Source organism: Carcharodon carcharias, chromosome 22 (genome assembly GCF_017639515.1).
Source record: "Carcharodon carcharias isolate sCarCar2 chromosome 22, sCarCar2.pri, whole genome shotgun sequence".
Classification (NCBI taxonomy): Eukaryota; Metazoa; Chordata; class Chondrichthyes; order Lamniformes; family Lamnidae; genus Carcharodon; species Carcharodon carcharias.
In genome coordinates this window covers 37493886-37520457 of record NC_054488.1, presented here as the reverse complement: position 1 = coordinate 37520457, position 26572 = coordinate 37493886, and the positions used below count along the sequence as shown (strand labels likewise).

At 41.2% G+C, this 26572-nt stretch overlaps 1 protein-coding gene across 1 annotated transcript; it reads left to right on the top strand.

Annotated features, from left to right (window-relative positions):
* Positions 1-26351, top strand: LOC121293661 (ectonucleotide pyrophosphatase/phosphodiesterase family member 7-like). The gene is made up of 6 exons (XM_041216829.1): positions 1-250; positions 4305-4450; positions 6635-7264; positions 21623-21863; positions 23479-23614; positions 26261-26351. Exons 1-6 carry the CDS (start codon positions 1-3, stop codon positions 26349-26351), a joined length of 1494 nt encoding a protein of 497 aa, XP_041072763.1.
* Positions 26352-26572: the final 221 nt, after the last annotated feature.

Here is a 26572-nt window from a genome sequence, read left to right as displayed (position 1 = left end):
ATGAGAATGTATTCTCTCCTATTCTTGAGTCTTTTGTTATCGCTAACACACAGTCTTCCTCTCTTTGGAGGTGGAAGGAAGAGTCATAACAAATTGCTACTCATTTCTTTTGATGGTTTTCGTTGGGATTATGACCAAGATGTTGAAACCCCAAATTTGCAAAATTTAGTCAAAGAAGGCGTAAAAGCAAAATATATTACACCCCCCTTCGTTACAATAACCTCTCCATCTCATTTCACACTGCTAACAGGTAAGTCCTCTTTTGAATCAGTTTCATTCCAGTGTATCTACACCTGTTAAATGACTAACTAGGTTGGTGTATTTATTGATGAATAGTACTGAAATTATCTAATTGTTATGCAGCAAAAGGACCAACATTAATATGTTAACTATATATGGGGCAGAATTTTGAGGTCGCTGGGTGGGTGCAATGGGCTGGCCCAGGAGCGACCGGGAAACAGACCACGGTCTGCGACCTGCCCCTGACCGCGATTTCACACTGTCTGGCCAATTAACTGCCAGCCACTTTGAAACACGCACTGAAAGGCTCAGTGGTGCTGGGGTGGAGGCAGGAGGAGGGTGAGCGCTAAAGTCAGCGTGGGAGCGAGGGGAACTGAAGAACTTAAGACCATCAAATAATGATTTTAAAATGCAGGAAAAAATGTCTACATATCGTACTCACTCACCTAAACATATAGATTATAAAGATTCTGCCCAAACATTTTTATTTTTTTGATTAATATCAGGAACCTCATCCTGCCCTTGGATGAAGTTTCCTCAAAAGTCCAAAGGCCACCTGGCTGATTCACCCGTTGGACGGGCAGTGAAAAAATCGAGGTTGATTAATACATTAATGGCCTTAATAAGCCTCTTAACTGTCAGCGGGCACACTGCGCACTCTCGCATGCACCCACCAACTGAAATATTGCGCGAGTGCACAATGACATTGGGACACTCACCCGACTTCTTCGCACGCTATTTTACACTCGGGCGTGTCGGGCCACACCCACATGCCGAGCAAAAAAAATCTTGCACATAATTAGATTTTAATTATATATATCATTAGATATTTCCTGTGACTTCTATCTAACATTTGTTAGTTGTTAGGAAGATATAATACTGCTATTGGATTTTATTATAAAATAGTTGTATCTGTGTTTATGGGCATAAGGGGAATATGTTTTATGACATTTTTATTTTCTTCGTTAGTTTTTTTTAAACAGCGCTTCATCTCCCTGAGGCAGCTCAGCGCTGCTGCTCCAATATGGGCAAGCCTTATTTGGCCAGCTTGCATAAAATCACGGTGCGGTGGTGATCTCGGGCGGCAGTCGGCTTCCTGACCACCCCTGCCGAGCACCACCATCAAGGGCAAAATTCTGCCCCATATGTGTGTATGTGTGTGTGCGTGTGTGTGTGTGTGAGAGAGAGAGAGAGAGAGAGACTTAATTGGATTAAAGGCAACTGGTCTGAAGGCTTTGACGTAAACAAGGTAAACACAGGGGACGTTTAGAATGTAAGGTGCAAAAGGTAATTTGCATTCTTAAATAAATCAGACTGGATTGTTTTCAAAGGAGTGAAATATGTCACCTAGCCAGGTGACGTTTAGAAACAGTGTGTTTATTTTTTCCAAAGATTACTGGTAAAACTTACTGCTTTGAGAGATTTTTATTATCAGAAAGGTAAAGTCCAAAGACAAAGTGAAACAATGGGTATTTGCATTCAAAGGGGAAAATATGTGTAAGGGGGTGAAGACAATGTGTAAAAGGTAGGCATTTTTAAAATCTAACAAGCGTGAAAAGCCTTCAGCATCAATGCCTCAAGCTGTTGTTTTCACAGAACTGAAGTTAAGAATATTCACCTTGAATTCAACTGGTTCAGGGCATTGTGTGTCACCTTGCCTGGGTCTTTTAAAATCCATGCATCTTACTGTTGCCTTAACCAAAGTGTAACAGGGAGTCAGATTAAGAAGGGGATTTAAAAGTTATTATAGCTGTAATTTGTAGACCTACGTTTATGCTTAAAAATCATTTTTCTTGTTAATAAATGTTTAATCTAGTTTTGTTAAAACCTATAAGACTTGGTGGTCTTATTACTACTGAATTCAAGGCACACATTTTGAAATTTATACAAATTGCAAAACAAGTTTTGGCAGTTGTCTCAAGTTTCCCATTGGGATTTGAACAACTCAGCATTTACCATCAGCTGTGCCATAACAAGTTATTACTTAAGTACAACATTTCTCTTTACTTATACTGAATATCTATCATCTAATTCTGTTTCCCTTTCCAATTATGCTTTCTGTGACTAGTCAAGTAACACCTAAATATGCCTTTGACACTACATTCTGCTCACTGGGCAATCATAGTAATTTTAGCACTCGTGTATATTGTCCTTCATTACCTACTCAGCATCAAATCGGTAAATCCAATTCCTTATTTCCTTTACCTCACAGACGGCCTTCTTATGAACTCCTCTTCAATGTAACTTGTATTACCACAACCACAATCAAAGAGCAGACTGCTGTGGTAATACAGATAATTTTGTTCATTTAAAATAGTAGGGAAACATTTAAAATCAACTTGAATAAAATAAACTCTAATTTAGCGTAATTGACTCCCCAACCCCACTGCCCAAATGTAAAATCATTCCCATTTTCTGTAAATTTATTGTCCATGTTACCAATTGTAAAGGATCAAAATGCATATTTATAAACCATAACTTCAGCCTTAGAGTTACTCAGGATCAATTTTCTTTCTTAATCATTCCTACTGAATTGCTAAAAGCTTCACATGGTTTTGACAGCGCAGGGAGGAATTCCTTTACACCTGCGAGCATAAAAAATAGATTTAACAATTCCACTGTAAAAAGCATAGAGAGGAAGTTTCTTCTTCCCTGAAACCTGTGTTTTTCAATGTCAGGCAAATGTTAGGCAAAGAAAGAGAAGAATACAGCATAACACATTACCAATATTGGGTTCATCCTGAAGAATACCAGTATAGACTAGATGAATATTGATCATCTGTTTTAATACATTAATTCAGATTCCCACTTATCCCTTTTTTACCTTTGGTAAACTCTTTCGAAATTCCCTGTAAAATCCTTTCTTTTAAAAAAAAGTTCTAGTTTCCAGGACATTGTTACCTGTTAAGTTTAATTGGTGGTTATTGAAACATAGAAAATTTATGACACAGAACTCAATGGCATTCAATGCCATCTATGCATAACTGTACCAAAAAAAACTCACAGTACCATCACAGACCATAACAGCATTGCAATTGAAGGGGGAGGGCTTTTTAATACAATTCTCCATAATCTTAAAAAGGTACTTTTTTATAATTCATTCATAAGCTGTGGTCCTCGCTGGCTAGGCCAGCAATTATTGCCCATCCCTAATTGCCCTTGTGAAGGTGATGGTGAGCTGCCTTCTTGAACCATTGCAGTCCATGTGGTGTAGGTACACCCACAGTGCTGTTAGGGAGAGAGTTCCAGGATTTTGACCCAGCAACAGTGAAGGAACGACAATATATTTCCAAGTCAGGATGGTGAGTGGCTTGTTGGGGAACTTCCAGGCGGTGGTGTTCCCATCGGTCTGCTGCCTTTGTCCTTTTAGATGGCGGTCGTCGTTTGTTTGGAAGGTGCTGTCTTAGCAGCCTTGGTGAGTTTCTACAGTGCACCATGTAGATGGTACACACTGTTTCCAATGTGCATTGATGGTGGAGGAAGTGAATGTTTGTGGATGGGGTGCCAATCAAGCCGTGCCGCTCAATTATCTCTTGTGTAAAATTCTGTCAAACTGCTAGTCTGTGACAACATTGGACCAGATATTTTGTGTAAATTTCTTTCTTTACTGATATACTAAATGACATGTACACAGAACTGTCTCTTCAAAGTGGCTCTGGTTGGGAACTGCAGCACAAAGTGTAATTTGCACACTGCTTCTGGGCAACAGTTGAAAGTGTAAATCACAGAGGATGATTGAGTAACACTAGTAGTTGCTCAGGTATTTCTCTTTACAATGTTCAGGAACATATCAATTCAGTAAAAAAATGTTTCTCCTTGCACAAAAATAGTGCAAATATGAAAGTAATCTTTCATCTAAAGGTCTTCTGTGAAAACTTGAATAAAGTATGTCGGTTCACTATTAAATAAATAAAGTAAATGTTGTTAATCACTGTGTAAGTATCAGAACTGTATTGCGATCCTAACAGGTAATATTCATTACATTGACTCAGTGATGATGAATCTTGATTGGCACATCTATCAGAATTACAAAATAAGAAACTAAACATGTATTTTCTCTAAAGGAAAGCATATAGAGGCTCATGGCGTGATCCACAACATGTGGTTTAATACAACATCTGGACAGAAAAAGTCATATTACCAGACACAGGGTGTTAATGACTATTGGGACAATGGAAGTTTGCCCCTCTGGATCACTGCCCAGCGACAGGTAAACCAGAACATTAGAATATTTCACCTAAAGCATTTTTTTTATTCATTCATGGGACGTGAGTGTCGCTGGCTGGGTCAGGATTTATTGCCCATCCCCATTGTACTTGAGAAGGTGGTAGTGAGCTGCCTCCTTGAATTGCTGCCACCCTTGTGCTGTAGGTACACCCACAGCAGTGTTAGGGAGAGGGTTCCAAGATTTTGAATCTATGGGAGAAGGAGGGGTACAAATGATAGTCAGCAGCAACTTTAGCATGGAGCCATGAGGCATGGTCCTATGTCTCCTGGCTGCACAATAAGGTAAGTAAAAACAACTAAAATACGATGTCCTGGTGGCAATCTCCAGCTGTGCCTTTAAGAATTGCTAGTTTGGCTGCCAAGCTCCTGTGAATACTGACTTCAGCCTGCATGTCACGGGCTGTGGACAATTACAAACAAATTTTGCAAAGGGGGCCTGAAACAGGCATCTGCAAACCTATGCAAGGGGCCTAACCCTTGTTTCAGGCAGGTGCACTGGTGACTTTTCCAGGAGCTGTTACCAATATGGTGGGTAGTGCATATCTCCTGTGGAACAAAAATATTTACATAAGTGACCCACCACACTTATTCCCCATTCTAAAATGGCCATAGTGCAATCCAATTTCTATGGCACCAATTTTTTTTCATGGAGAAAAGTTTTACAGACAGAGCAGGGTTAAAATGTATGGTTTATTTCTGTTTATGTGGAGAATGGCTTTAAAGGCATAAAAGTCGAATATGCGGAAGGGAAATGGCTCCTTAATATATGAAAATGTTTTCGTTGTGAAACTGGATATTTCTGGCAATGTTTTAAATAGCTTCCCTTGAATGAAGCTGATTTTATATTTCAACTACTGGTGAAAGACCAGAAGCTCCAGAATGGGATCCAGCTTACATTAATATAAAAACAAAAAAACTGCGGATGCTGGAAATCCAAAACTGGAAAATCCAGCTTACATTGCCTGGCTGCTGCTTGACTGACACTCCAAATGCCAGATCCAGAAGAATGTAAAAAAAAGTAGCCATAGGTATGCAGAACTCTTCTCCCAGATGGTAAAGTTTAACTGCTTAGAGAGGGTTGGGGGAATGGGAGAAGTACCATGGACAGAATTTTCACACGGCTGTAGAGGCGGGACTAGAGACAGACAGGCCTGTATATTTTCTCTACCAGTCGGTGTGCTCGTCTCCCACCATTGTCTCACCTCCCAGCAACTTTCGTAGAGCCAGGATCAGAGGGGGTGAAGCCTACATGCCCACAAGTGGCAGGTAGACCATTAGGCCAATTAAAAGGACTTTTAAGGCCACGCTGCAGATGCCAACTAGAACTTCCCAGTTGGCATGCCAGCCCCCCACTGAGGTCAAAACATGGTCAATGGATGGAGGCCGCCCAGTGGCAAGCCAGGGAAGGGAGTGCCTAAGGAACAGACCCCCAAGTCCCTTATCCCCAACCACACCATAACCATAGAGCTATGGCCACTGGCCATCCAGTGGATGGGGGTGGCTCCTCCATAAAAAGGCCAGGCAGCTATCTCCTCTTTGTTTTTTAAAAATTAGTAAAAGCTCTTCAGAGGGTGCCCTGCATCTTGAGGTGCCCTTTGTTTCTCTTACCTACATTGGCAGCTCCCACCTCTGACCATGGGACTGCTGATGTGTCAGTGCTGGAGGGCCTTCTATTAGTCCTCCAGGCTCTGAAGCTCACCCTCCATCTTTAATTGGACAGGGCTCTCAGGGGAGATCACTTAATTGGCTGCATCCCCAAAATCACCCTCTGGGTCCTGGTTCTGGCATGTGTGGGTTCCCAACTACATATTTCCTCTTGATGGCAGGTTCAGGATCCACCAACAAAAATCCAGCCCCTGCTCTCGAAACATTTAAATTAAGGTCAGGTATGTTTAAAAATTCCAGAAGATCCTATGAGCACTTTGTAAACCAAATTCGACACCACAATGAAGATACACTCCTGGTAGCATCAACCCAAAACACAGCAAAGTTCTTTTCTCCAAGAGATCTCACAATGCTATTCTGCCTACACAAAGGCCAGGTCTCAAGTTCAGCTTTGCACTGCAAGTTCAGCAGATGAATATGTTCTGAGAAACAGCATTACTGTAGAGATATATAAATGAGTCATTATTAATAGAACACTTTACCCCTTTTTTTATTTCTAAAGGGTTTAAAAACAGGTTCTGTCCACTTCCCTGGGACCAAACCCACCTATGATGGAGAGAGTGTTTTCCTGAAAGTAGTAGAGCCTTCGATGTACAAGTACAACAATGAAACAGCCTGGAAAGAAAACATCGACATGGTAATGGTATGGTTCACTGTGGAAGATCTGGATTTTGTTTCACTCTACTTTGGTGAACCAGACGGTGCTGGCCACAAACATGGGCCTGAATCAAAACAGAGAAAAGACATGGTCCGTCAGGTGGATAGAACAGTAGGTTATTTACTGCAAAATATAGAAAGGTATGGCTTGAAATCCAAACTCAATGTTATCATCACTGCTGATCATGGAATGACTACAGTGCTGAAAGAGCCAGCAGTGAATGAAATTGTGCTGTCAAGGTTCACCAATTTCTTATTCAAAGACAATGATTTTGAATTACTCGATTATGGACCCACTGCCATGCTATTACCTAAAGAAGGAAGGTTAGAAAAAGTGTACCAGGCTCTAAAAGGTGCCCATCCTCATCTCAATGTTTTTAAAAAAGAAGATTTTCCAGAAAGACTTCGATATTCCAACAGCGAAAGAATTCTCCCTATTATCATGTATGGTGATCTTGGCTATGTTATTCATGGGGTGAGTACATGAATAGAACTAGTACAAATGAAGAGGACGCTCAGTAAAATACATACCTCCACCACGCCACGTTAACTCAACATTATTACAATCACACAATTCTTCCTTGTGGAGGCTTTTACCTGCCTGGCTGATGCTCTATAATCACAAAGCAGAAAAAAAATCTTTTTATTAAGATCTTCCATCTCACTGAGGAGGCTTCAGCCTAATCCACATCCAACAACCTGCTCTGAAAATTCTGCTCACATTTTGCCAACTGTGACAAATTCCACTACAGCAGCTGAGCCAATCCACAACATTCTAAAACAACAAAATTATAAAACAACCCATAATTTTTTTTTAAAAGTCAATTCACCGCATCTCCAAATGTTAATCAATCCTATAAAAAATTCCAGGATCTGCATCTTTGCCAAAAATGACCAGTTCTTCCTTGGGCCATGCATTATCTAGGTACCACATTTTATTGAACTCCATCCATTAGTTTTTGAGTTATGTTGTTTACAGACACATCAATCAGTGGCAGTCATTTTGTTACCTCTATTTAGGGTTGTGAGGCAATGAGATATTTGATAAGTTATATGATTATGATGATTATCAGTCATGGAAAAAGGAACTGCACAACAGGTTGGTATTTACGATACAACACGACTGTTTACCTACAGCACACGTCCTGTCAAGCCATGTCTTTGATGCATTTCATTTAACTGAAAAAACATTAAAACATGTTGGTGATCAGATTCGTCCCAAAAATGACACATCCAGGTATATCAGGTGAAGTAGTGCAATAATCCCTATTTTTATTTATGTACTTGTTCCTTCTCGAAACTCCTCTGTCTGCCACTGCTTTCTCCTCTATTGCAGACCTCCACAAAACTTTCTTTGACTGTATTTTGGCTCAATCCCCTAAAAATCTCTTTCCCTGATTTGTGATTGCTTCACAGAGGCATCTTGAAAACAAAGTGGGTCAAGTTTTATGTTAAAACTGCCATATAAGTGGAGGTTACTTCGTGCAAACCCAAGTACCTCATTTAACACCATCAGTAAAATAGAATTATTTTCATAAAATATTTATAAATGAAGACTATCTTCTGTACTTGACTAACCATCAACTCTGCAAGCCTTTTTAAACCAAAATTTAAATGGAATCTCATTAATGCCAATTACAAACCCATTTAGGCAGAATAAGTAGCTTTCCAATACCAAATCCCACACTAAATCTATCCAAAATGCACCTGAACATAATACCGTTACTAATGTAAACAGTGCAGCTATTTTTGGTATATAAAGCTGGCACTTGAATGAAGCTCATACAGTCAAGCAGAACAGACAGCAATAACCTCACTGAATAGCAATTATTTAACAAACTTTTATATAACATGTAAATTGAGTGTAGTGAATTAATGCAGTAGCAGGTGGAGATATTCTAAAATACCCAAAGAAGCAGAGGAGATTTGGCCAAAACAAAAATCACTAATATCTGTCTTGCTTGACAAAAAGAGGCTAAGATCCAGGTCTATCTTCATTATAAACCCACTAAACAGGTTTGTCTCTCCAAAATAGGCTCTGGACCAATGAGGTACACTTAGGTGGGATGGGTGTGAGCAAAGATAAGAGGGCAGAGGTGATGAATCTCAGTTAAGACTGATCCAGACGTTTGCCTAGGCAACGTACCAATGGACTTGTTTTGAATCCTCACCCACATGTTCCTCACTTATCTCAAGCCTTCAATTATGCATAGACATATGGAGTGTTTTTTTTATATAAATTACTGATCTTATTTCAACAAGGTAGGGCAATCGATGAGGGGGGCCAGCAGGCATGGGTCAAAACATGCTCAGATTTTCCCCTCGATATAGCTGCCTACAACAGGCCAGTTCAAACAGTAAAAGCCAGCTGCAAACCCTGCAATTGGATTCAACTCATGTCCAGCCGGAAATAAAGAGCAATGCAATCAAGGTCACTTGTGTGGAGTTTTCACAGGAAATAATAGTGGAATCTGCTCATGTAATTCCCAAAACAATAGTAAAATTGCCAGAATCACATGTAATCAAAACTAAATTTTAAAAGGTCAATCACTATAAACCAGTAGCCCCAAACATAAGCTAATGGGTTAAGCACCACATATATTAATACTACCTCTCACAGAGAAAACTAAACCAGACAACGACGTTGTTTCTTCAGTATGTCAGTGGGGTTCTACAACTGGCAACATGTTCTGACTGGGAGGAAGGGTGGATAGTCACATAGCCTTTGCCTTCCTGCTCAAGATCCAGGGATTTCCCACAGTATGACTGAACTTGGTATTCTAGCCCATAATTAAACCTGAATATCAGTACCACATGTCACATCACCCCTGATGGTTATTACTCTGCACAGAGTTTTATATTTTACTCAGTTAAAGGGACATTATCTTCACAGAGTGTTTGGCAAACATTTCATCATTTGATTACAAACAAGCCACATGCTGATGCAAGTTACATCACTTTAGCATGATGTTATAGTCACAAAAAATGACATATCTTGTGTTTGGGAGAAGAGCTATAAGTCAGAAAATTTTTGAGTGGCAGTGACATTTTAACAGCTGTGAGGAAAATAATTATATATGTTTTATTCATTCTTGAGATGTGCGCATCATTGGCATCATTTATTGCACAGCCTTTTTGGCCTTTGAAAAACTTGTGGTGAGCTGCCTTCTTGCACACCTGCAGTCCATGTATACAGGTTCAACAATTTGATGCAACTGAGTAGCCTGCCAAGCCATCTAAGAGGGCAGTTAGAGTCAACCACTATCCACCGATCTGAAGCCACATGTAGACTAGACAGGGAAAGGATGGCAGATTTCCTCCCCTGATGGTCCTTGAGAAGGTGGTGGCAAGTTCCCTTCTTCAACTGCTGCAGTCCATGTGCTGTAAGAACACCCACAGTTAGTTGGGTGCAGAGTTCCAGGATTTTGACCCAGCGACAGTGAAGGAAGCGCAATATAGTTCCAAGTCAGGGTGGTATGTGGCTTGGAGGGGAACTTCCAAGTGGTGGTGTTCCCATGCATCTGCTGCCCTTGTTGTTCTAGATTGTAGCAGTCGTGGGTTTGGAAGGTACTATCTAAGGAGCCTGGGTGAGTTCCTGCAGTGCATCTAGTATATGGTACTCACAGCTACCACTGTTTGTCGGTGGTGGAGGGAGTGAATGTTTGTGGATGTGATGCCAATCAAACGGGCTGCTTTGTCCTGAATGGTGTCAAGCTTTGAGTATTGTTGGAGCTGCACTCATCCAGGCAAGTGGAGAGTATTCCAACACACTCCTGACTTGTGCCTTGTAAATGATAGACAGGCTTTGGGGAGTCAGGAGATGAATTACACCCTGCAGGATTCCTAGCTTTTGACTTGCTCTTGTAACCACAGTATACAGATGGCTAGTCCCGTTCAGTTTCTGGTCAATGGTAACCCCCAGGATGTTTATAGTGGAGGATTCAGTGATGGCAATGTCATTGAATGTCGAGGACCAATGGTTAGATTCTCTCTTGTTGGAGATGGTCACTGCCTGACACTTTTGTGGTGCGAATGTTACTTGCCACTTCTCAGCCCAAGCCTGGATATTGTCCAGGTCTTGCTGCATTTGGACATATACTGCTTCAGTATCTGAGGAGTCGCAAATGGTGCTGTGCATTGTGCAATCATCAGCGAACATCCCCACTTCTGACTGAATGATGGAGAAAAGGTCATTGATGAAGCAGTTGAAGATGGCTGGGCCTAGGATGATACCCTGAGAAACTCCTGCAGTGATGTCCTGGAGCTGAGATGACTGACCTCCAACAACCACAGCCATCTTCCTTTGTGCTAGGTATGACTCCAAGCAGCGGAGAGTTTTCCCCCTGATTCCCACTGACTCCAGTTTTGCTAGGGTTCCTTGATGCCACACTCTATCAAATGTGGGCAGTCACTCCCACCTCACCTTGGGAGTTCAGCTCTTCTGTCCATGTTTGAACTAAGACTGTAATGAGGTCAGGAGCTCAGTGGTCCTGGCAGAACCCAAACTGAGCATCAGTGAGCAGGTTATTTCTAAGCAAGTACTGCTTGATACTACTAAACACATCTTCCCCTTGCCCCCCTGTCAGCATTGTGTAGGGACCATTCCCTCTGTGACACCCTGGTCCACTCCTCCATCGCCCCCAACACCTCATCCCCTTCCCACAGCACCTTCCCATGCAATCGCAGAGGGTGCAATACCTGCCCGTTTACGGCCTTCCCCCTCATCGTCCATGACTCCAAACACTCCTTTCAGGTGAAGCAGCGCCTCACTTGTACCTCCTTCAATTTAGTCTACTGCACTCGCTGCTCCCAATGCGGTCTCCTCTACATTGGGGTGACCAAATGCAGGCTGGGTGACCATTTTGCGTAACATCTTCACTCAGTCCATAAGCATAACTTCCTGCCACTTGCCATTTCAACATACCATCCTGCTCTCATGCCCACATGTCCATCCTTGGCCTGCTGCAACGTTCCAGTGAAGCCCAACGCAAACTGGAGAAACAGCACCTCATCTTCCAACTAGGCACTTTACAGCCCTCTGGACTTAACATTGAGTTCAACAACTTCAGACCATGCACTCCTTCCTCCCTCTTGATGCCTTTTATAATCCAATTTTTATTTATTTATTTTTTCTAATTTTATTTTACTCTTATTTATTTGTTCATTTTTTAAAATCCTTTTTCCCCAAAACCTCCCTCCCCCCGCAGGGCCATTTGACACTTGTTTTTATGTTGTGCTTTCACTGAGCGTTGACCCTTGTTCTGTTATTAACATCTTCCGCTATCTTACCTTTATGCCACTATCAGCATCTTCTTTACTCTTTACCACTACCATTTACACTCCCTTTGCCTTATGTCCATGACATCTTTGTCAGACTGTCCTTAGCTGTCACCTGTCTTGACCTTCTATCTCATTCCACCTCCTCCACCCCCTCTTAAACAGTATAAAATCCATCACATTTCTACTTCTCTTCAGTTCTGAAGAGTTATATGGACTCGAAGCATTAACTCTGTTTTTTTCTCCACTGGCGCTGCCAGCCTGCTGAGTTTTTCCAGCATTTTCTGCTTTTACGCTGTTTGACAGCACTGTTGATGACCCCTTCCATTACTTTACTAATGATTGAGAGTAGACTGATGTAATTACCTGAGTGGATTTGTCCTGCTTTGTATGCACAGGGTATGCCTGGGCAATTTTCCACATTGCTGGGTAAATGCCAGTGTTGTAGCCGTACTGGAACAGTTTGGCTAAGGGCACAACAAGTTCTGGAGCAAAAGTCTTCAGTACTATTGCCAGAATATTGTCAGCGCCCATAGCCTTTGCAGTATCCAGTGCCTTCAGCCATTTCTTGATATCACGTGGAGTGAATCAAATTGACTGAAGACTGGCATCTGTGATGCTGGGGACTTCCGGAGTACGCTGAAATGGATCATCCATTTGGCACTTCTGGCTGAAGATTGTTGCAAATGCTTCAGCCTTATCTTTTGCACTGATGTGCTGGGCTCCTCCATCACTGAGGATGGGGCTATTTGTGGAGCCTCCTCCTCCAGTGAGTTGCTTAATTGTCCACCACCATTCACGACTGGATGTGGCAGAACTGCAGAACTTAGATCTAACTCATTAGTTATGGAATCACTTAGCTCTGTCGAATGCTGCTTATGTTGTTGGTCCTGTGTTGTAGCTTTGCCAGGTTGACATTTTTTTTTAGGTATGCCTGTTGCTGCTCCTGGCATGACCTCCTGCACTCTTCATTGAACCAGGGTTGATCCTCTGGCTCTGTAATAGTACAGTAAGAGATATGCCGGGCCTCAAGGTTACAGAGAGTGGTGGAATACCATTCCGCTGCTGCTGATGGCCCACAGCGCCTCATGGTTGACCAGTCTTGAGCTGCTAAATCTGTACGAAATCTATCCCATTTAACACGGTGGTAGTGCCACACAACACGATGAAGAGTATCCTCAATGTGAAGATGGGACTTCATCTCCACAAGGACTGTGTGGTGGTTACTCCTACCAATACTGCCATGGACAGATGCATCTGCAGCAGGTAGATTGGCGTGCATGAGGTCAAGTATGTTTTCCCTCTTGTTGGTTCCCTTACCGCTTGCTGCAGACCCAGTCTAGCAGCTATGTCCTTTAGCACTTAACCAGCTCAGTAGTGGTGCTACTGAGCCATTCTTAGTGATGGACATTGAAGTCCCCCACCCAGAATACATTCTGTACCTTTGCCACCCTCAGTGGTTCCTCCAAGTGGTGATCAACATGGAGGAGCACTGATTCGTCAGTTGAGGGAGGGAGGTACGTGGTAATCAGCAGGAGGCTTCCTTGCCCATATTGGACCTGGTGCCATGAGACTACATGGGTCCGGTGTTGAGGTTGAGGACTCCAAGGTCAATTCCCTCCCGACCGTACATCACTGTGTCGCCACATCTGCTGGGTCTGTCCTGCTGATGCGACAGGACATACCCAGGGATGGAGGAGGTATCTGGGACATTATCCATAAGGTCTGATTCCATGAGTATGACTGTCAGGCTGTTGTTTGACTAGTCTGTGGGACAGCCCTCCCAATTCTGGCACAAGCCCCCAGATGTTCGTAAGGAGAACTTTGCAGGGTTGACAGGGCTGAGTTTGCCATTATCGTTTCCGGTGCCTCAGCCGATGTGGAGTGGTTTGTTTGGTTTCATTCCCTATAGACTTCGTGGTGGTTTGATACAACTGAGTGGCTTGCTAGGCCATTTCAGAGGGCATTTAAAAGTCAAACGCATTGCTGTGGATCTGGAGTCACATGTGGGCCAGACCAGGTAAGGATGACAGATTTCCTTCCCTAAACTACTTTAGTGAACCTGATGAGTTTTTACGACAATCAACAATGGTTTTATGGTCAGCATTAGATTTTTAATTCCAGAGATTTACTGGATTCAAATTCCACCATCTGCTACAGTGGGATTCGAACTCTGGTCCCCAGAACATTACCCTGGGTCTCTGGATTACTAGTCCATATATAGAATAAAAGCAAAATACTGTGGATGGTGGAAATCAGAAATAAAGGCAAAAAATGCTGGAAAATCTTAGGTCAAAATTAAGGCTTCGAGTCTGTTTGACTCTGGATTACTAGTCCAGTAACATTACCACTATACTACCACCCAGCTAAATTGTAAGCATTTAAACAGATGACTTAAAGTGTAAAAGCCTTCTGAAAAACCCCTTATAGAAGTAGTTTGTAATTTATTGACAAATGGTATGTCTATGTTAATGCATGTATGACCTTAGGTACTAGTACTACACTATTAGGACAGCTATGCAGCAAAATACAAAACCTTGCAGAAAGATGAATGAAAATAGTTTGGGAAATGAATGGAAATAATCATTGACACAGTTTCCAAGGTGTGAAAGCAATTGTTGGGGGAAGTGTTTGAGGATATAGGCAGAAATATAATGCTATACTCTTAAGTAATATTGACATTATGGAACACATTGGATTATTTAAATCACATTAAAAGTTTGAGAATTCTCACTGCAACTTGTTAATTTGCTTTAGCTGCTATCTGGCTATTCTGCAGCTAAAATCAGTTTTTTTTTCATTTCTGACACTCTCGCCAGTGGTTATTACTGGGGTTGTGAAAAATTCTTGAAGTTCCAGGGAGACTAAAGACTAGATAGATTAAAAAAAAGCTTCTCTGTCTAATTTCTTCAAAGGGTTGTGAATCTTCAGAATTCTCTACCCCTCTACCCAAGAGAGTTGTGAATGTGCCATCATTGAATATATTTAAGACTGAGATATAGAAAAATTTTTGGTTTCTTAGGTAATCAAGGGATATGGAGAGCAGGCAGGAGAGTGAAACTGAGGCCGAGGATCAGTGATGATTGTATTGAATGATGGAGCAAGCTTAAAGAGCCAAATGGTCTACTCCTGCTCCTATTTATTCTGTTCTTATAACAGGCGGCATTTGCTTGTCTCAGTGGTGACGGAGTTGTACTGGGGCTGGGGAGAGGCATCTAAATTCAACTTCTGGTAATGCTGGTAAAGGTGAGTTAGCAATGCTCTAACGGGAAAACTATGCATTCTGTGATTGTCCACAGTGCTTTCGCTTCACACTTTGGCTTCACAGATCAAGTCATAACAATTATATTCAGCCAAAGATTGTAAAGTTATCAAACCCAGCTCTGCATACTGTTTCCTTATTTTTATTATTTGAAGAGACAATGCTGAAGACATAAGGCAGCATCCCATGTAACTCCTGTACACCACCTAAAATTTGGCCTCAAGTCTCTGCTCAGTTGCCTGCCTTTCAAGTTGGAGGGGGGGGGGGGGGGGGGGGGTGGTGGTTAGTCAAAATAGCAGGGAAGGAATCAAAAAGTAAAAATTCTGAATTACACTTCAAATATTGTATTCAATTCTAGTCTTATCAGCATAGCTTTGAGCATCAGAATTTAAAACTGAGTACAAATCAATATGCTGTTGTTAATGAGCTGGATAAGTTAAACTCCATTTGTCAGATAGTTACCATGCACCAATATATGTGTAATTTCCACATTCAGTCCCATTTCTGCAAGTAGAGATGATCAATAAATGCTTTACTGATCCTTCATACTCAAAAGTGTGAATTCACCACAAACTGATAATGGATGTATAACTTCAAATATAGCTCCCCAATAAGTAAAACCCTAATTAAACATCAGTCCTAACTTACATCAAGTCATGTTTACCCGTCATCGCTGTGATCACTGACCTACAGTGGCTCCAGGTTAAGCAATCTCAATTTTAAAATTCACATCCTGGTTTTCATATCCCCTCCATGGCCTCTCCCCTCCCTATCTCCGTAACTTCCTCCTGCCCCATAACCCCTCAAGATTTCTCTAACTCTGGCCTCTTGCGCATCACTGATTTTAGTTGCTCCACCGTTGGCATTCCTTCCTTCAGCTGGAAGGCCTTAAGCTGTGGAATTCCCTCCCTAAGTATCCCCACCTCTCTGCCTCTATCGCCCTCCAAGGCGCTATTTAAAACCTACCTCTTTGACCAAGCTTTCAGTTATCTGTCCAAAAATTTCCTTGTGGTTCAGTGTCAAACTTTGTTGGATAACTTTCCCATGAAGTACCTTGGAACATTAAAGGCGCTTTATAGATACAAATTGTTGTTGTTGACTATAATTGCATCCTCCTACCAGTGATGGCGCTGCAACACTGGGGAGACTTTATGTGCAGATAAGATTCTAAGGTGAAAAGCAGTTGGCATACACTCCACTGTGCTTTGCTTTGTGGTTATAATTCAATCATACACAATTGGACCATAACTCTGAAATCCTCATGTAGGTACCAAACAAAGTGAACTTGATGAATCTTGAGAAGATGGGGTCCTTGAAACCCTGTTTGAGATTTGGTGCCATCTGTTCTGTCAGATATTTTTTAAGATCCTGTGTAAGTACAAAGCTACAACAATGTTGTGGAATAGCAGTTTGACTATGTCACGTGTAAGCTTTTCGGGTAAAGCTGGGGTCTAAAAAATAGTTAATCAGCATTTCTACCTGCATACAAGGCCCATGTGATTCATATTGCCACAGGGAAGGATATAGAGGAAACTATTGTAAAAATCAGGTGACAGGCTTGCCTGAATATCAGTCTTCCAGGATCCAGGAGAGGGAGTACCAGCTATGGACAACTGTTGTTCACCATTTAGGAATGCAGATGGGAACTGGCACTCCAATTGGAAAGACCAAATTCATGGGAAGTTCATATGAAGTTGGAAGAATTGCCTAACCTTAACTAGAGGGAGAAGTCTCTAGGTAAACTCTTACCATGAGTTCTAGAGTTAGAGGTTTCCAAGCAGGGAAAGGCGGTAAACCCTCAAGGGCTAAAAATCATTCTGGAATGGTCTGGAAGAATTGAATGTCCACTTAAAGAACAGCGTAACAGTGTTAAAAGCTCTATTCTGTAGCTTAAAGTACAAGTTGCCTTCAAAAAAAAGAGGTTTTTCATCAATAGTGCTTTTAGCCTGTTGTTACAGTATGTCTTAAAACGCAAAATCTTGCAGTGTTATCCATTCAGTTATTAACTGCAAGTCCGAATATCAGCGTCCACAGGAATCATAATATCTGTTAGAGTGGTGAATGCGCAACTCGCTACCACAAAGTATTTAAGGTGAATACCACATATGCATTTAAGTGGATGCTGGTTGAGTCCAAAAGGAAGGAAGGAACAGAAAAATATGAAGATAAGGTTAGATGGAGGTAGGGTGCGAGAGGGTTTGTGGGAAGCATTAACACCAGCAAAGATCAGTTCTACTGAATAGTTTCCTGTGCTATTAGTAATTAATATCAAGGTTGGATGTGTACAAATGTTAAAGTATCAGTTAGAAACCAAAATCGCCAGCAAAACTGAAAATGGTTTGAATAAATTAATGAGCACTTCACTCATTTTCCAAAATCCTCCCCATATTGTGACTTCAATTGAATCCATCTTCACATTAAATAGAAATTAAAATAGTTCCTGGGATCTGTTGCAAAACTTGCCTTGTAAATATCATTAGAATCCACTACAAGGTCAGAAGTACACCCAACTGGGATTGTAACTTTTTCTATCACAAACTAGCAGGGGCACAATGAAACCACATAGAAACTAAAAAGGCTCTTTACAGTAAGTCCCCATTTAACTCACCCTGCTTAATGTCATTTCACTTTAATGTCATGTCTTCTCTAGGGCCTTTTTTTCTCTCAATTTGTGTAGCCATTTTCGGTTTTACATTGTCTGCACTCTAGCATCACATGCTTGTGCACTGCACTGCACTCTAGGACATTTGCTGCTGTGGTCACCAGAGGCCCAGGCTGCAGTGAGACAGAATGGGCGAGTAATACACAAAGAGATTAGTGTGAGGGACTAAAGACCTCACACTGTACTTATTTATAAAATTATCTTTATTGCTAGTTCTAAAATTTTAAAGACTCAACAAAAATCCTTAAAATGGCTGAACCTTTGTCTGTCTGTGACCCCTGAATAAAAGAAGCCACATTGTCAGTTTTAGGAAAACTCACACCTCATCTCTGAGGAACCACTAACAATTCCCTATGGACTGTACAGCCAACTTCAAAGACCATCTGCATTTAATAACCCAGGCTGGCCAGTGGAGCTGGATTGTCTGTTAAGACAAAGGCCCTGCACAGACCTTTCTTTCAATTTCTAATGGCTGAGACATTTAACAGTCATTGGAATCCAGACGATGGATACACATCCTTTGTCAAAGGTGGAAGAGTGGGAGTCATGTGACATGGACTGCTGACTTGTGGAACAAGTAATATCATCTTAAACTGCATAGTCTCAGTCTGCTGTTTACCATCTAACTGGCAGCCTCACAAAAAAAAGAGCTCTGCCCAGGTTGAATACCTGGCCCCATTTTCACAGCTTCTGCTGGAAATTCTGTACCATTGATTCATCTTGTGTGCCTCTCATTGTGAAAAGTGAATTATACAGCATCAGTTTTCAACCCACCAACCTCCATGAAGGAATACCTCATTGGACTTTGATTTTGGACTCTGGATCTCACGTGAAAAAATATTTCTTTTCTGTGGTTTCTGTACTGTGTCTCTTTTCTCAATCCCACTCTTTACTATCTGAATAGAGATGTTGTGAACCCTCTTTGCATTGTGCGTGCAAATAAACTAACCCTCTGAGTTAATTTGCTGTGGGGTTAAATAGAAAGTTGGATCATACCAAAACCAAGGGGTTGGGAAATATGCCACCACTTATCAAGAGGGAAACAAATCATAACACCTGTTTAGGGACCTATGGTGAGATGAGAAATTAGTGTTGTTTAAATTAACCCCCCCTCCTGTCCGTTACTGAAATTGGGAGCTCAAATCCAGGATCACTGATTTCAATTTGACCACAGTCCCAGATAGGACATGAGCTAAACCTGATATAAAAAAAGTCAATTGGAAAGAGAGGAATAACTCGGTGGCTGGGACAAATTTTGAAACACAAGTAGCTGGGAATTGCAAGAAAAGCCGGTAGGTCTAATAGGGCCCCACTTGAAGAATAGCCCTCCCCCCCCAAATGGATGTCCCAATGGGTAGTGTGGCAAGCAGGCAGAGAATCTCGCTGCAGAAGCTTACCTCAGCCTAGCACTCTGACCAACAGAGAGATTCAAACAAGATCAGATCCCACAGCCACCCACCTTATTGTAGATTCATAAGGCAAGTTAACAGGGCTGCCCACTGCATTTCAAATGATCCATAACAACCACCAGGCTACAGCACTGTACCCCTACCTGTGGATACAGGAGAGGCCCCTTTACATTCATCCGGGCCCAGAAAGGCTGGATCAGGTTCAGGAGCAGATCGCCCACCTGTTGATGTGCCAATCCATAGCACCTAGACCACTAACTGGAACACCCCAGTGATGCCAACACCCAAGCCAGACACTAAACCAGAATCTCCAAAAGAGGCCAAAGACCCATTAAAACACCCCAATCTCCTAACAATCAGCCTAACCACAATCCCAGGGTTTGAACAACTGAACCCACAGGTTACCAAGGTGGACAGGGAGGAGCTAAGCTGGATCAGAGCCACTCAGTCCTATGATCAGTGGACCTGGCACTCTGAGCAAGATACCTGGCATTCTCCTGCAGATAGGGTCAGAGCCATTCATGCTGTTTACAAGGTTGCTGATAAGGTGAATATGAGCACAGGATGGAGCCCATTAGGACATCTAAGGAAATTGTTACATGCTGCTACATGCTACCCCTCACATATTCCCGATACATGGATGATACGTTTGCTGCATTTAAATCCGCAGCTGTGTGTAACAACTTCCTTACATGTCTTAATATGCTCCATTTTGCAGTTAAATTCACCAATGAAATGGAGCAGGCAAATGAACTCATCTTCCTTGATGTGCTAGTTGAGAAATTTGCCAGGGCATTCTCTACCATGATCTACCACAAGCCTACCTTCATTGGTCAATATACGCGCTGGGATTATTACAGTTCCACACGCTATAAGATTAGTCTCCTCAGCAACCCTGTATACATGGCCCCGAGCCATTCGTTCACCATGCAAGATCAATGCTGAAGTAGGGTGCAAAGGTATCCTGCAAGACAGTGGCTACCCTGATCAGATCATTTCGCACTGTATAGTGCGCAAACTCATGAACGGGCCTAAGGCCATCACTTTTGGTCCTGAAAAGTGCCCAGTCTACCTCAGACTACCCTGGAAGAGCAAGGGATCACAAATTTGAGCAATGGATAGTAGTGCAGTAACAACGAGTGGCATTTGTCACTAACAGGATGCTGCCGTCAAGCCAAAAAGACATTCAGCCTATCACAGATAACGAAAAATGTGATATATGAATTATGGTACCAGTGTGATGCTAGGTATGTAGGCCTTAACGTCCCAAAGACTGGCGGATCATATCAAACAGCATGTCCCAGCCACCGTTCACAAGACCGTACCCAATCAGCCCGTGTTTGCAAAACAATAGTGCCCAACATTAGGTGTGATTCCACAATTGAGGCTTATTTAGCAAGTATTGTCCAATGTGCTAAGAATTACACTGACAACTGATTTAAGATAGTCAGCTGGGCTCAATGCAGCGCATTTGCGTGTACTGGAAGCTACATATATTAATACACAGGGCCCTGTTCTTTGCAGACAGAAACAACATGTACACAAATTGTGCTAGTTTCAGCTAAACAAAATAAGTGACAGCCATTTGCTGACTCAATCCTCGGGGCAAAGCCTTGACCAATCAGGGTCAAGCTTCTTGATTTAAATTTCAAACACTGTTTGGCAGTTAACTGTCAGTCACCATCACTGGTGCATTATCCATGGCAACGCCACTTCCCAGTCAATCAGCACTCTTTACATACAGTATGAATTGATGTTTTCCCCCTTATATTGGGATCCTTGCGAGTGTCCTGATGAATCCACGACAAAAACCTTAGACACATCTTTTTCTGCAATACTCATGTTCTGTATTACCAAATGATCACTCCACAAATTTTAGGCTACTTTTAAAGATCAAATATTGGAAAATGCAATGAACAATGATGTTCCTTTACATCAACTCAAACTTCATGTCATTTTAGCTTGAGCCACAATGTCTGATTCCATTTTGTTTGATATTTGACACATTTTCCTTCAGTGCTGCTAAGCTTCCTTATCTGATATTTATTTTGTAATTAGAATCCAAACAATATAAGATACTGTTACTTCTTGAAACATATCTTGGGTTTAAGAGATACTGATAGACCACAAATTTAATGCTCAGAGGTTTATGGTATCTGAACTCCATGGCATGTTACATTCTCACGTCATATTGATATTTGTGCTCCCTTTTTCTTCCATCAGAGACTCAAACTCCAGTTTAACAAAGGTGAGCATGGGTTTGATAATAACCTCATGGATATGAAAACGATTTTTCGTGCATTTGGCCCAGATTTCAAAAAGAATTATCTGGCCGAGCCATTCGATAGCGTGCACATTTATTCATTAATGTGTGAACTTCTCAAGATCCAGCCTGAGCTAAACAATGGATCATTGGAACATACCAAAGGAATGTTGAACTACTATCATCAGAACAGCAATAATGGTAAGGAACAACTCCCAAAAGAACAATCTAAATTTTGATAATGAACATCACAGAACAATGAAATAAGGGCAAAAAAATATAAATACGAAGATGTTAGTGTAGGACAACATTGCATTCTGCAGATCAATTTAAAATGCAGTTAATTTTGCTATTTTATTCCCACCTTTAGCTGCAATATGTTTCACCTTTCCCCCACTTAAGTGGGGGAAAGGTGGGATTTAATATTTAAGTATTAAATCCTACTTCTCCCATTTACAAGATTTTATAGGTGTTATTCCTAAAACATTCTTCCCATACAACCAGGTGCTTTCTGCAAATTCAAATATTCCATTTTAATTCACTCACGATTCATTAAATTCATTTAATTCATTAAACACTATCAAAAGTAGCATCCCTGTTATACCGAGGGTACACATTAGATTTAGTTAGATCAACTATCATTGGTCACTTCCTTTGTTTATTATTGAATAAATTATCCAACTTGTTAATTCCTTCTTCCCCCACCTAGAGATTTCACCAGTTTAAGTTTCTTGTGGCCAGCAAACGCTTTCTGCAAGGTTTAAGTTTTACACATCCAGATTCACACAGTATCACTCAGGGCCAGTGCAAGGGTACTGGGGCCCAAGGCAAACCTTCAGCCTTGTGCCTCTCCCTACACCTCCCCCCACCCCTAATTTACTTTGAATGTGAATATTGTGCATAAATCTGCATTTATTGGATTTGTACATACAAAAAGGAGAATGATACTGATTGTAGAACATCGAGAATGTACACTTTTCACAGAATATGTACAAGAAATTCAGGGTAAAATATGTTCATATGATGTAACAGTCTTCCCACAATAGGTACAGGATGATTTTATACACAATTTTCACAAATCAATAATAATGAGTAGGCTAGATTAAATTATGTTCTGTTATTTATTCATTTGCAGCTTTAGAATAGTCATGTCAATGTACAAATTTGTAAGACTGTCAAACAGAATGAGGAACATATGAAATTTTGGGAATGACTCCACTGTAAATACAAGGAAAATCTATATTTATGTCATATGTGGAAGTAGATCAAGACCTTTTATTTCAGGCTGAAGCCCATTTGCCTCATGGTTGCACCAGCACTGGTATATCTGTGTCTGAAGTATTAGCATCAATTCTATGAAGTCACATCCAGAGAGAATTCAAAAGAAAAAAAAATTCAACATAATCTATCTGCCTTCCATAAACCTCTGGCTTGGAATTATTGCATTTGTTTCTATTAAATGTCTCTTAAGTTCTTCTTTTATACTTTTCTTCTGTAATCAAACCAAGCTGTTCAATTGGAACATACTTTCTATTCATAGAAACAAAAAACACTGGAAAAGCTCAGCAGCTCAGGCAGCATATGGGAGGGAAAGAGTTAACATTTCAGGTTGAGTGACCTTTCATTAATTAGCACTCCATATTTTGTATTCTTTTGCCACACACTTTTATTCAATGAGGTGTGCAAAATTCCTTTCACAAGATGCTTCCAGCCTTATTTTATTAAGCATTTTAAACCAGTATTTTAAAATTCCCTGATGCCTTATGCATTTTTCAAATGCTTCAGTTCTTTTTAATATCCTGTTCTGTCCTTCCAGATTCCGAGGATACAAGCTCTAAGTCAACATTATTTCAGGTGGCTGTAGGTTTAACAGCAGTTGTTGGTTTGCTGGTTTTGGTTGCTGTTATTGCTGTATCTCATTCCTTGTGCAAGCGAAGAGCGAGCAACAGACAGTAAGTATCTCAGTGCTCATGAAAGAAAAACCAGGAATTGAGATAATACTTTTAAAACAGCCACAAAGAGTATGGTTAGTTGTTCAAGCTTGTCCCCAAGACCCAGGTACTTTCACTACAGCATTGTTCCCAAACACTCCTCCCTCCTGGCACAATAGCAGTTGTTTATTTTTCTAAAAACCTATTTCTCCTAGTCTGCTGCATCTTTCGCAAAGCACCATGATAAAACAGGAGTGGAATCCAGACTACTCCTTTATGCAAAAGTTATTATGGCTAATTTATCAGCTGATAGATGAAGTTAAATTCGCCATCCTTGTGTATCCCCATTTACTTTACTTGCATTTTCTCAATGGAACCTTTCTTTTCAGATCTCATCTGCCTGTGTGATAAGTTCATTTGAGGGTTCAGAGATCTCATGCAGTGTCATTCAGCACATAGGAAGTTAAAAGGCAAAAAACAAACAGTCCTCGAAATGGGTGTAGCCAATTTTCCTCATCTTCAGTATTACGCCGTTATTACTTCAGAATATTTGGTTCATTTTCTTGGACTTTAATCAGCTGCTCCAAGGTTTTAAAAAAAAAACACCTTTTGCCTGGAAAAAAAGATTGCATAAATATTTTTCTGGTTGCAAATACACAACATGATGTAAATGGTACTGAAATACACCATGTCCCTTGCAAGTTACATGATGGAAATGAGACTACTTCCCTAACTAAAATAGATTTGTCACATTTCCATGCAAAGGGATGTCTGTGTACTGCCAGCTGAAGCAGCCTCTCTCATAGGGCAAGTGAAATTTTCTTTGATGCTGGTGCTTTCTCTGCCATGGTGATCAGATCTGAGCTTAAAGTTTCTCTTAGGAAAGTGGTTAATGGCTGCTTCACATTTCATGCAGGTCATTTAGATGGAATAAACATAAGATGCAAGACAGGAGGTTTGAACTGTGCACAGGCCTAACTTTGACCAAACAGTGACATGTCCATTTTGACCAGGTTGTGAAAATTGTGTACTTGTGATAAATAGGATGAAATGCTCATGATTAGTGACCCCTGCCTGTTACTGATGTGTTTTTAAAATGGATATTTTTTGCTTAATTCCTACAGTTGATGTTGGCACTCAGTTGAGGTGAGACTCTGATAGAATACATACCCTAGACTAATAACCACATTGTTACTGACATTCTGCCCATTACTCACCCTGATCCAGTCACACTGGTCACATAATGAGATGGTCCAGCATCATTTAACTGATTTCTTGTTTACAGGAACATGCAGTGTGTTGGTGCACAACAATGCTATGTCTCAGTGGAAACAAGAGCAATTAGTGTAGAGTCCAATTTACTCACCAAATGAATGATTACTATGATGTAGAATCTATTTACTACTTAGTATGAGTTAGTCCACATGGAAGTTAACAATTGCAGTTGTAGGTGTATATGGAGCAATTTCAATGTCATTCCTTTCTGAAACACTCCATCAGCTCTGACTGCTATAATTTAATACAATACCTACTTTGTTAATTTCCAGTAGAGCGCAACCAGGTCAAGAGCTGTTCAGTTACTATATGTTATATTTTTGTCCTGAATGAAAGTCACAATGGGTATAAATTCAATGTGAAAATCATAGGCCAAAACCAAGATTTATTCAGTCTGACCAGATTGCATCATTCTTAACTATACAAGGGGTAGGATTTAATGAGGGCAGCAAGGAGCCTGATGTCTACCACCAAAATTGGCAGCACTGATCTCCAGGAGGCCCGAGAGAATAAGTCCCTAATGGGCAGCAGGAACACTGCCACCACGGCTCCCAGGTTCATCAGGGACATTTAATTGCAGGACTTTTCCCAGTGGGGGAGAAATCCTACCCCTGAAAGCAGTGGTCTTCTGCAGGGGTGTGGGAGTAGGGTTGGAGGAAAGGGCTGGGGAGCTGGCTCTCAGCAGCAGCCACCCCCCCCCCCCCCCCCACCCCACCCTACCTCCACCACCACCCAACATTAAGTGCCTTTGAACATGGGATTCAACTAGGCCTCAAACAAAACCAATAGGGTTGCTGTGTGGTTCCCTCACATGGAGTCCCCTGCCCACCATTGGTTGAATACAAGCATCTGGCAGGAAGATCACCTGCAAGCCTTCGCCCCACCCTGGAACCTGGGGTGGTGGGAGGCGGTGGTGTACACGTTAACATCTGTCTAAAATCAGGAGATTCAACGTGTGGACGTTTATCATCAGTCTCCCTACCAGTCCAACTTGTGGAGAGTTCTCAAGTACCAGGACTGTGCACCAATTATATTCAGACATGGGTTCTCTGCCTCTACTGAACTACTTTAGAATCCCACTGTAATCTAGTAGCTCAGCACGGTTGTGCAGTGCAGCCTCCAGTAAAAGAATCACAGTTTGTGGAATATCTCAAGCTAGCTACACAGTTCATTGTGGAAGGGGAAGGAAAAGGAAGGAGAACCTGGTACAATGTATATGGCAGTGCTTTGCACAGAAGTCAATCATAGAAGAAAAAATATTTGCAGTGAAATCCAAATCCTGGTTACCTAAATGTTTAAATTGAGGATTACAGAAAAGGGGGCTATAAAACAAACATTAATTGGGAAACAAATTAGAGTTGTTTATAATACAGAAATTTCATTTCTTAACAGAACACAAGATGAAAAACAGAGTCATGACCTGAAATTATCTTCGTCAGTCAAAGTCCCAATAGATAACCCTCAGCCTGTGCTCAGTGAATGACACGTGCCTTAAATATGTTGTTGCTCAATGATTAAAGATAATGACTGATACAATTTATAGCATTTGCAAATTAAATATGAATTTAAGTTTAGTGTATAGGATTACTTATTGGCAGAAGTTCTTTCCATGTACCTATTTATTGCTGATTCACAATTATAAAACATAAATGCAATAACTCTTCAAAAGTACTATGTTCAGCATTTGAACATATTTCCAGACCA

Bases quoted from the DNA above. Each gene is read 5' to 3' on its own strand.
- LOC121293661 (XM_041216829.1), top strand. From the start codon at position 1: ATGAGAATGTATTCTCTCCTATTCTTGAGTCTTTTGTTATCGCTAACA. The intron at 251-4,304 runs GTAAGTCCTCTT...TTTTCTCTAAAG, and splicing joins TCATTTCACACTGCTAACAG to GAAAGCATATAGAGGCTCAT. The intron at 4,451-6,634 runs GTAAACCAGAAC...TTATTTCTAAAG, and splicing joins GGATCACTGCCCAGCGACAG to GGTTTAAAAACAGGTTCTGT.